General features: G+C 34.2%; 2 protein-coding genes across 2 annotated transcripts; one reads left to right on the plus strand and one right to left on the minus strand.

Moving 5' to 3' along the window:
• The first annotated feature begins 361 nt into the window (after nucleotides 1–361).
• On the plus strand, nucleotides 362–7,922 carry LOC145132639 (transcription elongation factor B polypeptide). The gene is made up of 8 exons (XM_079067503.1): nucleotides 362–689; nucleotides 1,352–1,570; nucleotides 1,658–1,795; nucleotides 1,943–2,021; nucleotides 7,165–7,236; nucleotides 7,346–7,418; nucleotides 7,529–7,585; nucleotides 7,669–7,922. Exons 2-8 carry the CDS (start codon nucleotides 1,364–1,366, stop codon nucleotides 7,772–7,774), a joined length of 732 nt encoding a protein of 243 aa, XP_078923629.1. The 5' UTR covers nucleotides 362–689; nucleotides 1,352–1,363; the 3' UTR covers nucleotides 7,775–7,922.
• Nucleotides 7,923–9,262: 1,340 nt separating this feature from the next.
• On the minus strand, nucleotides 9,263–13,220 carry LOC145132289 (citrate synthase, glyoxysomal-like). Its single transcript, XM_079067019.1, has 13 exons — nucleotides 12,802–13,220; nucleotides 12,261–12,441; nucleotides 12,080–12,165; nucleotides 11,889–11,993; nucleotides 11,740–11,802; nucleotides 11,537–11,646; nucleotides 11,326–11,445; nucleotides 11,184–11,259; nucleotides 11,008–11,081; nucleotides 10,807–10,927; nucleotides 9,940–10,037; nucleotides 9,747–9,870; nucleotides 9,263–9,603 (listed from the first exon to the last, which is right to left on the minus strand). Exons 1-13 carry the CDS (start codon nucleotides 13,057–13,059, stop codon nucleotides 9,466–9,468), a joined length of 1,554 nt encoding a protein of 517 aa, XP_078923145.1. The 5' UTR covers nucleotides 13,060–13,220; the 3' UTR covers nucleotides 9,263–9,465.
• Nucleotides 13,221–14,456: the final 1,236 nt, after the last annotated feature.

Below are 14,456 nucleotides of genomic sequence, written 5' to 3' on the forward strand. Positions count from 1 at the left end.
GGGCCATGATTTCCCTGCCGACTTTAGGTTTGCAAGTTGCAGTGACTATTGTTTCATATATTCTGTCATGCTACAATGAAAGGAATTTAAATTAGGCAAGTACTACATGTTCCAAAGTAAAAGGACAACGTTCCGGACACCATTCCAGACTATAATGGATATGTTCTGGATACTATTCCGGACTATATTCCGGAACAGTTCTAGACATTTTGGAGATTACATATTTCATAGATGTTCTATGCGTTCCGGATTAGTTTAGCATATTCCCAAAAACAAAAAACAAAAAAAAAAAACCTTAAAATTAAATAACCAATCACAATCGCCCATATAGGGCTATATCGATGGGTTAGTTTTGTTATTAGTTGGGCACAGGGTTCGCATGCGATACAACGAGCGACCTATCCAATACGGCAATACCGATATTGCCCTTGGAAACGCGTGGTGTCGACGGTGGAGATTGGGTAAGAGCCGGCCTTGAGATTTCGAAACAATATCTGCTGGAAAAAGAAAGCCAACTACCTTCTATCTGCTTCTTCTGTCGCCGATGTTGATGTCTCGTAGCAATTGCTGACGACGCCTCTGAAGATTTCGATCTTTCCGATCGTCTTTAATTTTTCATCTGATTTAAGGATTTTCATCGGAACAGCGTTGATCCTTCGATCTCCGATCGTCGTCTCCGGCGGCCACAGGTGATCCTCAGTAAACGTTTTCCTATCCAGTTGAGCTGGGAATTTGATTAATTTCATTCGTAACAATTTATTTACTTGTTACCCCTTCCAGAAAGGTAAAGGTCTACGAAGATCGGCAAATCCATCTAAAGCTATATGCGTCTTACGTTTTTAACCCTATAAATATCCATATTCAATATTTTCTGAATAGAGCAGGTTAATAGTACGTAATTGATGAAGAGGCATCTCTTTCTGTTACTAATTAACCCTATTTCTTTGGATGTAATTTTATGTTGGTTTAGTCTTCAAGTTAAGTGTACGACGTGTCGACGTCCTTATTTGAGTGCAAAAGAAGTTATGGAGATAATTCTTGACAAGAGTTATTTAAAGGCAATTTGGGACACAAAGTATATCGACTGAAGAAGACTTGCAATCGATAGTATCAGAGTTCTACATAAAATACTATAGAAAATAAAATAAGTATAGATGTTTAAATGTTTTTCAAGTAAGGTACACACTCATACAAAAATGACAAAATGACAAATATCTGTCTACACAATAACCCATAGTAACTGCAACAATTTCATTCTCAGATCAAATAAATGCAACATTTTGGTTTTTGTTCATAATTCAAATGTTGGATCTCATTGTGTTCTGAAAAAACTTACAACTGCTTTCTGCAGGGCTGTACTCCAATGATGAAATCAAGACACTACACAATAGAAGAATGGGATACAAAGCCAATAAGAAAAATCCCTTCTTTGGTTGATCTTTGTGTTCAGAAAGCTGTAGACAATGTTAGGTACTTAGGGGATGTGGGAGAAACAGACTTCCATCTTCTAGAACGTTTTTTACCACATTGTACTGTTGAGCAGTTGATGCATATCGAGGATTCAACTGAGGTATAATGAATATTTTCAACATTGTTTTTACTTAAGCAACAAATTGTGTTTGAATTTTAAGAAATCAACATGTTTTATGTTGTGTAGGATCGAGATCTTAGCCCAGTTACTGATAAGCTATGGAAGAACTTTTATGTGTTACAGTTTGGTGCTAACAGCACCAATGTTGTAGTTGAGAGAATGAAAGAGAAGAGAGTTTCATTTAAATGGAGACAATTGTATGAGGTGATTTTTTTTCTCTCTCTCTCTTTAACTTCACTATTCAGAATGATACAATCATACAAATATCAGTAGAATTTTGTCCAAATGATATGATGATTGTGTGTTATTATATAAAATGGCACTGATACAATTACCTTGCTCAATTTGCAGGCGAAGGTAAAGGATAATGAGGAGGCACAACAAAAGTCATTTGAGCGAATAAAGCAACTATATAAAAAAGAAAATGCTAGTAAGTTATTCATTTACTATTATGATTGGAGAACTTCTGTTGGTTACCTTTTTTTTCTCTATGTTTATTTGATTTTGTTTCTCTTAATGCTAAATTTTGTTTTAAGTAGTAAACTTTGAAGGTGCAACCTCTTACAACATATTTATTTGCTAACTTGGGAACCTGTGTGCTTGTTAAATTCAAATATGCTTTTGTGCAATTTATGAAGTTACTTATAACTGTGTATCTACACATACCGGTGATTTTTACATGTCTCTACCTTTGATACTAACATATAAAAATGGTTTAAAAAATCTTAAAACTTTTGGCACAAAGTTGATATCTGTTATGCTTGGGTAATTCGGTGATTTGTTATCTATAATGTGAATATTTTATGATTATCATAGACTAAATCTAGTAGAAATCTATGGAAAGTAAATGACTTTTTTTCTTTAGTTATAAAGATAGAACGACCTGTAGATTGAAAAATTGGTAGATTTTGTCTTACTTACACAAATTGTTATAATTTTAGCAGCCTATGGTAATATATAATCTTATGGGGTATACCGATATATTATTCTCCTCTTGATATGAAGAAGCTGGGATCAATGTTGAAGTCTGCTAGATATATAAGACAACTTTGTAATCAGTTTGTACTTGTTAGGATTCCTTACATCCATGGGCATTTTGCACATAGCCTTCATTTTTAGGGTTGTTTGACTTTGCAAAACCCATGTGGCTTTTAGGATGACTAATAACTGAGAGGCTCTAGGATTTTTGTTTAAAAGGCTTTTAGTGCCCATCATTGAAGATGAACAATTTATAAGGTTTGCACTCCCTCATGCTTTGTGATGAATTGATGATAATTCTCTTTTGCAATCAATTGACGATAATTCTCTCGGCTATGCATTACATTATGCTAGTCAAGGCAAGCGGTGCTTCTTGATTATGCTCTTGTATGTAGCTGAAAGGAAGCATGATTTCACGTAGCTAGCATATTTTCCTTAATGAACTTTTCAACCCTAGCATAAAATGTGCATTGAGTGCATTTGGATGCTTGGTTAGTTTGAATTGTTTGTCTAGGGTGTGTAGTGAAAGAACATACACTATTATTGTCTTCATGAGCTAAAGATTGGAACTCCTTTGAAGAACCAATTTTTAATCGATGTAGCCATGAATAAAGTCTTCCATGAAAGAACCAATCACATTAAGGATGATTTGTTAGGGAGGGGAGTGCATTATTTGCACATGAGCTTCCAAATTCTTGACCAAGCATTTCGAGAACGAACCTTGGATAGACTTCACATGCAACAAGTTTGTGATGATTGACATCTATCCTTCGACTTGAAGACGTATGTTAGATATATTTGATAGTGAACTAGATATATATAGTCGGGATGAGTGGTGAATTATTTTCCATTTATAGTCGGGACTACTGTCTTTTTCGATGTACAATGTACTTTATGTATTTTGTTTCGAGTAACTTCATTAATAGACACGGATGTTACAACCCTAATTTTCACAAGTCAACTTCTTGCTTACTTTGCGTAACTATAAGTAAACATGGTGGTGATGATTTGTGTTGGAGGTGTGCATGTGGCACAATAGTTGATTAAAACATAGAGTTGATGCAAGAGTGACGTTTAAGGACATAGGTCTTCTTAAGGTGCTATCTCTTTTGTTTACTTTCCATCTCATCCTTGCAGATTGCTTTCCCTCCCGCTTACTATCATCTTAATATCTTTTCAAAATCAAATCACCATTCTCGTATGCTTTCTCTTTCTCTTTCTCTCCCAAAAGCAAATCAGAGATTGGTAGATTTTAATATTCTATAATTTCAACAATGTCATTATCATATGCATTGATAATCTGCTACTTCACGTTGATTTATGATGGTTCACTTTGAGTCACGATGGTCTATTGTTCAAGATAAATCACGATGGTTCAAGATGGTTTGCCATGACCACCCTTTGATATTTTATTTTGTTTGCAGGTTACTTTGTAGGAGGTCAAACTATATGTTGCTTATAATGCTGTTTGGGAATAAGAAGGATTGTGTTGGAGATTCAAGAAAACCAAGGTTTTACTATCTTCATATCCAAGGACGTAATGTATTGTCATTTGTCCAAGGATTTGGGCATTGAAAGAAAAGTTTCGTTTGTGCGACTCATGCTTAAAAAGATGCACATGTTGATTAGGATATCCCTAAGTAAAGTTGGAAATCATATAATCCCTACTTAGCAAACCGATCCTATTGATGAGTATCTTCTTAAAACCATTAAGTACTAGGTGTTTGAGTTGTGAAGTTTGATAGTTGCCAAATGGACTTGAGCTCTGCCATGATGGTGGGAGTTGAGGAGCAAGCACAATGTCTTAGTTAGCACCATTACAATAGTGTGTGAATTACGTAAATTCTTGTGTTCTTTCTCTTCTCATACTTTAATCCGAGTATGTTGAGAGTATGTTGAGTGTGTTGATCATTCGTTTTCCTAACAACCATTAATGATGGTAGAAGATGGGAAAGTTAAGATTGACAACTTTGATGGCCATGTTTTTGGTTTTTGAAAGTTGCAAATTGAGGATTATATTATACGAGAAAAAGATGCATGAATTACTATCATAATAGAAAACTAGGAAGATGGAGCAAGATGATTAGGATTAGATTGTCTGGGACTTGGTTTGATGAAAAAACATTACTTACAACACCTTCAACAAGAGGACCATGTGTAGACTTATCAAGGCATTGTCCAATATGTATGAAAAATCCTCTGTTTCGAATATAGTTTTCTTCGTCAGAATGTTGGTCAACACGAAGTTGAAAGAAGGTATGTTTGTTACAAACCTTGTTATTCAATTTAATGCAATTTTATCCCCGTTAGACTCGGTTGATATTGAATTTGTTGATGAAGTACAAGCATTTTTATTATTATCTTTGTTGCCTAGAGTTGGTATGTCAATGTTGCATAAGTTAGTAGTTAATCTAGGATGACTAGACTTATATTTGAAGGAATCCATGATTTGATCATCGAATAAGATATTTGTAAGAACTTTGGTGAGTAAACCGAGTTCAATGTAAATGGCAAGGGTAGGGAATTTGAGATAGGGTAGAGTAATGGTAAAGGCAAAGCAAGATTTAGTAAAAGAGGTCAATCAAAAGAATAGGAATGATTTGAGTTTTGACATGTTGGAGATGCAAGCAAATCGATCTCTTTAGAGACCAATGCACAATACCTACATCTGACACAAAGGGTAGAAAGAGGTGAATGGCGTAGTTAGTAGGGTTGATTATGCTATGATTAGCTGTTTAGAATGCCCAACTAAATCCAGATGGATTCATTCCACATCACCCCATGCTCGGAGACGATATAGACTTTCCAAGCATGTTAGTGGTAAAGTTTGGGTAGCTGATAATAAGACACTTTGGTATTATGGGCATCAGGGATGTTTTCATGTTTTCTTTTGGTAAGAACGTTAAAGAATGTTATGGGCATAAGGGACATTAAAGAGTGTCGGGTATAGCCAAATATTAAGAGAATACTTATTCAAGTTGAGACAATTAGAAGATGTAGAACATCATGGGGCTTTGACGATCACTCATGGAAAATGAAAATGGAAATCTAGTTTTTGCTTGTGGTCATAAACAAGGAACATTATATTATATATGGTTTAATTACTTCATGTACCTACCGATAGAGCAAATGAAACTATCAAGGACGTGGGTGTATTTTCTATGTCGCACCAAAGACATGTGCATATGAGTGAAGCATATGAAGATGTTGGTTACAAAAGGCAAGATTCCGGATCTAAGAATGTATATTGGTTTCCATGAGCCATGATCACTCGACTAAATACAATATTACTTTGACAAATATGGGAACGTCACCCAAGGCAGGGTTTGAAGCAGGTTCATGTCGATGTAGTTGACAAATAAGAGGACCACGGTACTATGTAACTTAATTCCTTAAAAAAATGAATGGGTTATACTCTGAAAACGTAATAAGATGCTTTCATTACCTTTAAAAAGTGGAAAGTTGTTGAAACTAAGACAAACTCAAAAATCAAGTGTTTGAAGTCTTATAACGGAGGTGGATACAACAAATTTATTCTTGTGATAAAGAATGGAATCAAGATGTTGAATACAGTCCGAGAAACCCTCAGCAGATGGAGTTGTCGAAAGAACGAATAGAAAACACAGAGTATGAGACTTCATGCAGGGTTGTTTAAGGGCAGATTCAGTACCAAGGTTCTAAAAGGCATGAGGTGTGGCATGACGGCAAGGCCAAGCCTCAAGCTTTATGAGCCATGACGTTTTTCAAGGTGCGATGTAAGGCGGTGATTTTGTATTAATTTATAATTATTTTACCACACATATATATATATATATATATATATATATATATATATATATAACCAGTTTTTAGAAGTGTTATATCAACAACTAATAACAAAAAGTTAACAAAAAACACAATACTTGTATGCCTGATCAGAAAAGGCATAACAAAGAGCAAATAAATATGCCTCAAACGAAAAAACCTACGCCATAACACGTCATATGACGCCTTGCCACGTGCCACGCCTAACAGCAACACCTTGAGTTTTTTTGTAACAGCGGAGTCGTGCCTCACGTCATGGCACGCCTTTTAGAACACCGGATAGCACAATAACTTACCTTGGGCACCCTCGGTTTTATTATTAGGGTTTCAGATGCCAGAAGAAGGATGACAAGGCAGGGAGGTAAATCTTTCACACCAAAGAGTTTTTGGTTGTGTTTCTTAAATAAAATTTAAAGATATTTACCAGGAAAGATTTATAGAGTATGGTTGAAATGAACCAAGTACAAGGTTCATTAGAAGCCAATACATCACCTTCATTTAGGACCTACTTTACAAAGAAAATCTTGCAGCATATTTCGAAAGAAAGAACCCAATTCGAAAATAGCATATGTTGCATTTAAAGACATCATAGAGAATAACCTTGCTCGTCCTACTAGATTTTTAGAGTTGGGAGAAAGTTTAGAAAACCAAAACCATTCTTTAGCCTTATAGATATACGTTTCATTTAAGATGAATTTTATTATTTATGTTGTTTGGTGCGATATATTGTTTAAACTGTCATTTTTTATATTCTTCACCATTCTTATTTCTTATGTTATTATGAACGACAGAGAAGCAAAGTCGACAGGTTCAACTGTGCACCAAGGTGCCACCCTCCACCAACAAAAGGGGTTTTTGGGGAGGTACCATGATTCCATTTCCATATACAACTCTATTAAATTTTATTATTAATTAGTTTTACATAATTTAATTAAATTGGTAGTTAGTTTGCTGACATGTCTTCAAGTGTAGGAGGCCCTAGTAGTAACATTGGCAATACAAAGAGTGGCATCATGAAGAAGGCTAAACTAGAATTCCTTAACAGGTACTTACTCTGTTCAATTTTCTATAAAGAAAATAAACTTTTTTAAAAAAAAAAAAAATTTGTTTGCCTTCTTTTCATCGGTTTTTGTTTTTTTTTTTTTTTTGTAACAGCCGAGAGGTGAAAAACCTATCAGCTATGAAGAAAACCAACTTTCAAAACAACCAAAGGTATACCATTGTAGTTGATTAATTAAAACCTTTGTGGATCTTGTAAAAAAAGCATTGTTGAATTTTTATTTTTTATGATATAGGGTTTCTCCTATTATAAAGAAACCAAGTCATTTTCCTGGAAAGTCTTCTTCTACTCCTTCAAGTTCCAAATTTAGTACAGCAACATCAACAGCAAGAAGATTTTGAAGAGCCTTTTCATGTTTGGTTTTGAATAAGGTTGTGTATCTCAATTTGTTACAGAATGTTTCAAATGTTGATAAAAATCTTTTCCATTTTCTTATAAATGTTGTATGCTACTGCTGACCTGTCAACAAGTATGTTATCACTTTCTGCATCCCAAAGTTTCACCTTTTAAAGATAACGTGCATATTGATGTTTTGCTTGCAATTAGAAATAGTTTGTGTTTATTTCCAAGTATTATCAGGTGAGTTAGAAGGATTTAAATTTACAATTCATATTGGTGTTTGTGTATGTTTGTGATAAGTGAATTTATCTGGTTCTTAATGATTTCTATGTGATTCTATGAATCTTATGTAGAGTTATTATTTGATGACTAATTATGTTAATCTTGAATCTATGTCAATGCATGATTCTTATGACAATTATGTATTTAATTTTTTTCGATGATGGAAATGTGCAATAAATGAGTTGATGTGTTTTTCTCATCTTGATTGAATCTACCCCTTTGTAGGTTTTGTCGGTGATTTTAGTGTCAACCATGTTATGTTATTTTAGTATAATGAAATTTATAGATTACTAACGGAGTTCTTATCTTGATTTAAGACAAGTTAGGATGTACATACTTGTATAAAATGAGTTTGATTTCGGGTCAACCAAAAGGCGAAGATCAAGGGGATAATCTCTCCTTACAGGATGGGCATTTAATGCCGATTGATATTATCTTTAATAATCAGAAGATATTAATATCTATAAAACCCTAGTTTGTGGATTCATATCAATATCAGTGTCTTGATACGACTGTTCCTTAAAAGATTATCCCCATAGTTTTGATTCCAGATTCTATGTAACCGACATATGGTCGAAATGTGTAGATTAAAAAAGTGATCAGATGATCCTTCAAGCAGGATCTTTGCAATCGATTTTAGAAAGAAAAAAAATAGAATTTTCCTCCCAACCAACCCTGGCTGATTTATCATTTCAATTTATATACAAAAATGTGTGATTTTATTTCACTTTTATATACAAAAATGTGTGAAAGTATTTGAACTTGCTTATGTGAATGATCAACTAGTTAATTAAATGTACTATCTTGACTAAGAATGCGACTTATTTAAAAGTCCTTGAATATAACAAAATATACTATGTGGAGAAATCTAAGTCCAATTTTTGTAAACAGGTAGTTTGACAATGCTTGAAATTTCATAAATGAACTAAACTTTTATCTAAATTCATAGAATTTTTTGATAGGAGTTTATTTGTTTGTTGATTACCTGAAAAATTCTTGATGAAGTTACATGACTAAATGCAAGCAAATTGTATCATGTCGAATTGGTCATAACTTGAATATCTTCCGATAATATTTGTTTCTTAGAAATATTATTTGTTCTCATGTAAACTTGTTTATCTTGTAGCCTTAAGGTTTTATATATATATATATATATATATATATATATATATATATATATATATATATATATATATATATATGTCACATTCAAACAATCCTAAAGGTGCTTTTATTGGCGATTGTTAAAACAACCGAATATTACTAGAATCCATATCATCATATCATGACATAATAAATCGAACCATGAGTATAAACTTGACCATTGCATATTATTACAATCATCATACAACAATAATCAGATATAGATGATGAATTTGAACCCTTATGCTCCCTCTCTCTTTAAGTTGCCTCAAATCCCAGACCCAGATAACCTCCGCCTTGTGGCATTAGAGACCGAAAGCTGCCCGAGCTTGTCTACTACTGCCCCAGTTGATGACATCCTTTCTTGGGCAGGAATGTAATGCCGCATCCATACCCCCGTGTACACCTAAATAAAATCAAACATCAAAATTTTTAGTTTCATCTGTTTGTATATTATAAATTATTGACATGCTATAAAATAATTGAAATGTTGTGACAAAAATCAAAAAGAAAAGAAAGTAGATTGGTATTTGTTGCATTTAGAGAAACCTGTGCGGGCCTCATGATCTTTGTGTCGGGATCATCAAGGGACTCTCGCCAGTGTGACAAATAGCCAGCCATTCGAGGGATTGCAAATAAAACAGGAAAGAACTCCGTTGGGAAACCCATTGCCCTGTGTTTCATAAAAAGTAAGAAAAAATCTTGTATAAAACATCCACAAAAAAAAATGTCAAATATGTACCTATAAATCAGCCCAGAATAGAAATCAACATTCGGGTACAACTTTCTTTTCACAAAGTACTCATCTGATAATGCTGCTTGCTCCAAAGCAATAGCTACCTGTATGCCATCAATAGTTTAGGTATGCCTCTTACTGGGTCTCGTAATGGTAAGAGGTTGGGTCAGATTTAGATTCAGACTGTTTGATACCAAAATTAGAAGCCTTTAATATTAGGCTGTGTCTTGTGTCTTGTGTCTCACTCAATCAACAACTATCAAATAAATAGCCTCTTAATGGTTGGGCATGCCACAGCTAGCTTATTTTTCGAGCTTTTTTAAGTTGTCATGTTTGGCAAACCAAAAAGTAGCTTATAATCTAGCTTTTTAAAAAGCTACTTAGACAAGAGCTTTTTTTAAAATTTCCAAATATACCCCTTAATTAATTATAGAAACACATTCTTTTAAATGTCCTATTATGTCCTTTTATATCTTTTAGCTTAGCTTTTCACCTAGTTTTACAAAACATTATTTTTTATCAACTAGCTTTTCAGCTACCAGATAGCTTTTTATTTAACAGCTAGCTTTTCAGTTAGTACGCCAAACATAGCCTTACTGTCTTAATATATTAAACTTGTTTGAATAAGACCAAATGACCATTTTACCCTTACAATCCAAAAAAAAAAAAAAAAAAAAAAAAAAAAAACTCTCAATATTCATCAACTTTAACGTGAGAGGAAAAAAAATCTCACAATATTGATCAAGTTTTTGGCTTAACCCATTAAGTCATTATGTCCAAATTAATTCCTTATGTTCTTAACACCTTAAGTTCATTAAGTCCTAAATGATAAGAACAAGAAAATATCATTTTTTTATGGAGTGTGAAACACACCTCAATAAGGGGATCTCTTCCTACAATGGAGAAAACCTCTTCTGCCAATTTTTTAATAACTTTGGCTCTGGGATCATAGTTTTTGTACACACGGTGTCCAAAACCTGACATTTTTCTTTTCCTGTGTGGAAAATCAAAACCATTATCATCAAATTCAATAATTCATAAATCTCAGCAACTAAATCTAACAAGAAAACTAACCTGTTTTTCACACCTTCAATGAACTCTGGGATATTGTCAACAGTTCCAATCTCATTCAACATCTTTAACACAGCCTATATAACACATGAAATATTCAATAACATTTCATTTTACACCCTAATCATTTTTTGACTAGTTTATTAATTATATAAAAGAAAAACGAATATATTTTATACCTCATTTGCTCCACCATGGAGAGGACCATATAGTGCTCCAACAGCCCCAGCAAGAGCCGTGTATACATCAACACCACTACAAGGACATTTTCGTCATTTTCTAAAATACATAAAAGTTGAAAAAAGAAAATAAATTGTTCACCTTGATGCCAGGTGTCTTGCAGCTGCTGTTGAACAATTCATCTCATGCTCAGCATGTAATATAAAAAGAATATCAAGCACCCGAGCAAGTCTAGGGTTTGGTTTATACGCCTTATCACCTCTGAAATTACATAAAGTTTATATCAAAATTAAATCACAAAATCAAAATCCAATAAAAACCCTAATCAGATAAATCAATAAATAGAACATACAATGAATCTAGCATGTATAAGAAGTTTTCAGAGTAAGAAAGATTGCTGGAAGGAAGAACAGGAGGCCTCCCTGCCATTCTCAGATAAGCTGCTGCTGCAATAGTTGGTGCCTGAGTATTTTATTAATAAATAAATGAAACAAGATTATAAAATATAATTAACAGAAGGGAAAAAGATAGAAATGAAATGGTCAATGGTCAAACCTTCCCAAGTATGCGCACTATTTGCTTATCTCTCACTGGTTTAGACTTGTACAGATCTTGCCCCTATTATTATTATAATGAAATATTAATATGATAAAAAAAAAATCCTAAATTAGTATTTAGAAGTAATAAGATTAAAGTTTACTGACTCTGAGAGCAGGGTTGGCATCAGGGTGGAATACAGAAAGGGCACTCATTGCACTGACAAGAACACCCATTGGATGAGCATCATGAGGCATGGCATGTATAATATCCTGAGAACACAAGTTTTATAAATTTTTTTATTGAAAAACAATCCACTTTTCCTAGTTGTTAATTTGCATATGTGAAAACAATTTACCAAGATTCCTTGAGGAACAGCTGAATGCTGTGCTACTGTGAACTCCCAGTCTGCTAATTGGCTTTGAGAAGGTAAGTTCCCATACACTGCAAACAACAATCGTTTGAGTTTCTAGTTGCCATTGATACTTAAACAGATGTCATTAGGTTAAGATTGTAGAGAAATGAGGAAGAAGAGTTACTTAGAAGGTAGGCTACATCTAGAAAAGAACTACTTTCGGCCAGTTCTTCAATTGGGTAGCCTCTGTATCTTAAGATCCCTTCATCACCATCAATGTAGCAGATTGATGACCTAACAGGAGCTGTGTTTAGGTAACCAGGATCGTAAAGCTTCAGACCTTTATCATTGTTTCCTGTTGTTATCTGCAACAATTTACACCTTTAACTTCAGCTCAGGCGTATCAACTCTTTATAATTGAATTAGACATTTGATAAAACGATTGGATGAGGTTCTACAAGAAAACAATCGAATTTTGTCTCTCTGGTACACTGTTTACGAGAAAATTGGATTGAATTTTGATAAAAGAGTTGCAATTAACATTTACTCCGATCGATCCTACCATCTGATTCCATGAAATCTGGTACCTATTTGACTAGTTATAAATCCAAATTCGTGTTGTTTAAAAACCCCCAAAACACACGAAGATCACAAATAAAAGTTGATCAAACTTAGAGTTTAATGATCCTAATTAGGCAGAATCAGATTTATTGAACTTTGTTTACCTTCTTCAAGTCGGTAGCTCTCACTGTCCCTTCCTCCGAAACTTGAACTTTGTACTTCTTGCCGGTTCGTTCATCGGCGATCACCAACGAACCCTTCAAATTAGGCGGTGGAGACACAAACACCTGAGCGGAGGTGCACGATGACTCGAGAACAGGAGTAAAAGCACTGGATTCAAGACAAGCAGAAAGATGAGCTGATAGAACAGCTAATCTCCCACGAGCAGAAACACTTGAATTATCTGCTACTTCACCTCCCATTTTTCTCGAAGAATCGAATTGCAAACGTCAATTTGATGGAAGATATCGGTTGTTTCTGTATGTAAACAGAGAGATTGCTTGCAAGATTGATCGACCGAGCTTTAATACTAAAATTATTATTATTTTTATATATTTTTCCTAGGGAATGCTACCATTGATGGTATTTATCTTCAAATATCGTCTTCTTTTGATTTTTTCCCTTTTCAGTTTCTTTCCGTTTTTGAGTTTTCTTCTTTTTAACATCTTCTACGTTAGAATTATATTAGATAAGATTTTTTTTGGGCACAAAAAAGTTAAAGACCATATTTGGGTAAGATCCGGTACAAGAATTAATTAACTTGATTTATCGAACTAGTAATGGTTAAAAATCAAATTGTAAGTTGAAGTTCAATTTAATTCCCCATTTATTGTAATCGGTAAGAAGTTAAAAGGGTATTTGAGATTGCTTTTCAAATGATTTTATAAAAAAATTCAAAAAGATGTTTGATAATAAAAAAGTTCTTTTGAAACTAACTTTTTTGAAAAGACAAAATTGCAAAAATGGTCCCTGTGGTTGGCAAATTTATGTGTTTTTTGTTCCAAACGAAATGTTGGTGCACCATTGGTCCAACATTGAATCTTTCTATTGTTTTTGGTCCCTATACACTTAAAATGACAGTTATGCCCTTATAATTTATATTTTTTATTTTCTTTATTGTTGAAATACATAAACTAATTTAATTTATATCTTTTTAACTTAAAAAAAAAAAAAAAAACAAATAACTCATTCCCCACTATTATCTTAAAGAAGCCATTCATCATCGGCTCCACCCCCATCAACGATATCTGGAACCACCATCATCAGCCACTATTCTCGTCGGAGTTCACCTAGATCGCAACCACCACCACCTTTTCCTGAGAGCTGGTTGCTAGACTCCCCACCCCACTACCACCACCATCCGCCAGTATCGATACCGTCGGAAACCTTCACACCCCACCGATCTATTCGTACATTGGGGAAAGAGTGATGAATTGGGTCAACAGAGACAACGGGGGAATTTAAACCCAAATCGAATCAACCACCAAACATGGAGCCTTCGGTGATGGGAGATCGATTGTAGAAGATGACAAAAAAAATTAGGTCAATACCTCTTCTTTACCCGCCACTAGTCGACTGCCACAACCAAACAACCTCCACCAAGCTTCACTAGACCGCCATCACCGCCAAGCTTGGTTTCACCTTGTCCAACTTCGTCCACATCTGCTTCCTTCCGTCTGCCACCACCATTAAATCGAAGACCATCACAGCTTCCCCAACTCCATCTCCAAAGACAAGCAATCGATTAAAGTCTTAGGGGCTGTTTGGTAGGATCTGAATTTTTAAGAACTGAATTTTTAAGAGGTCTGAATTTCTAAGA

The sequence above is a fragment of the Lactuca virosa genome, chromosome 8 (assembly GCF_052849685.1).
Source record: "Lactuca virosa cultivar CGN04683 chromosome 8, Lactuca_virosa_CGN04683_v6, whole genome shotgun sequence".
Classification (NCBI taxonomy): domain Eukaryota; kingdom Viridiplantae; phylum Streptophyta; class Magnoliopsida; order Asterales; family Asteraceae; genus Lactuca; species Lactuca virosa.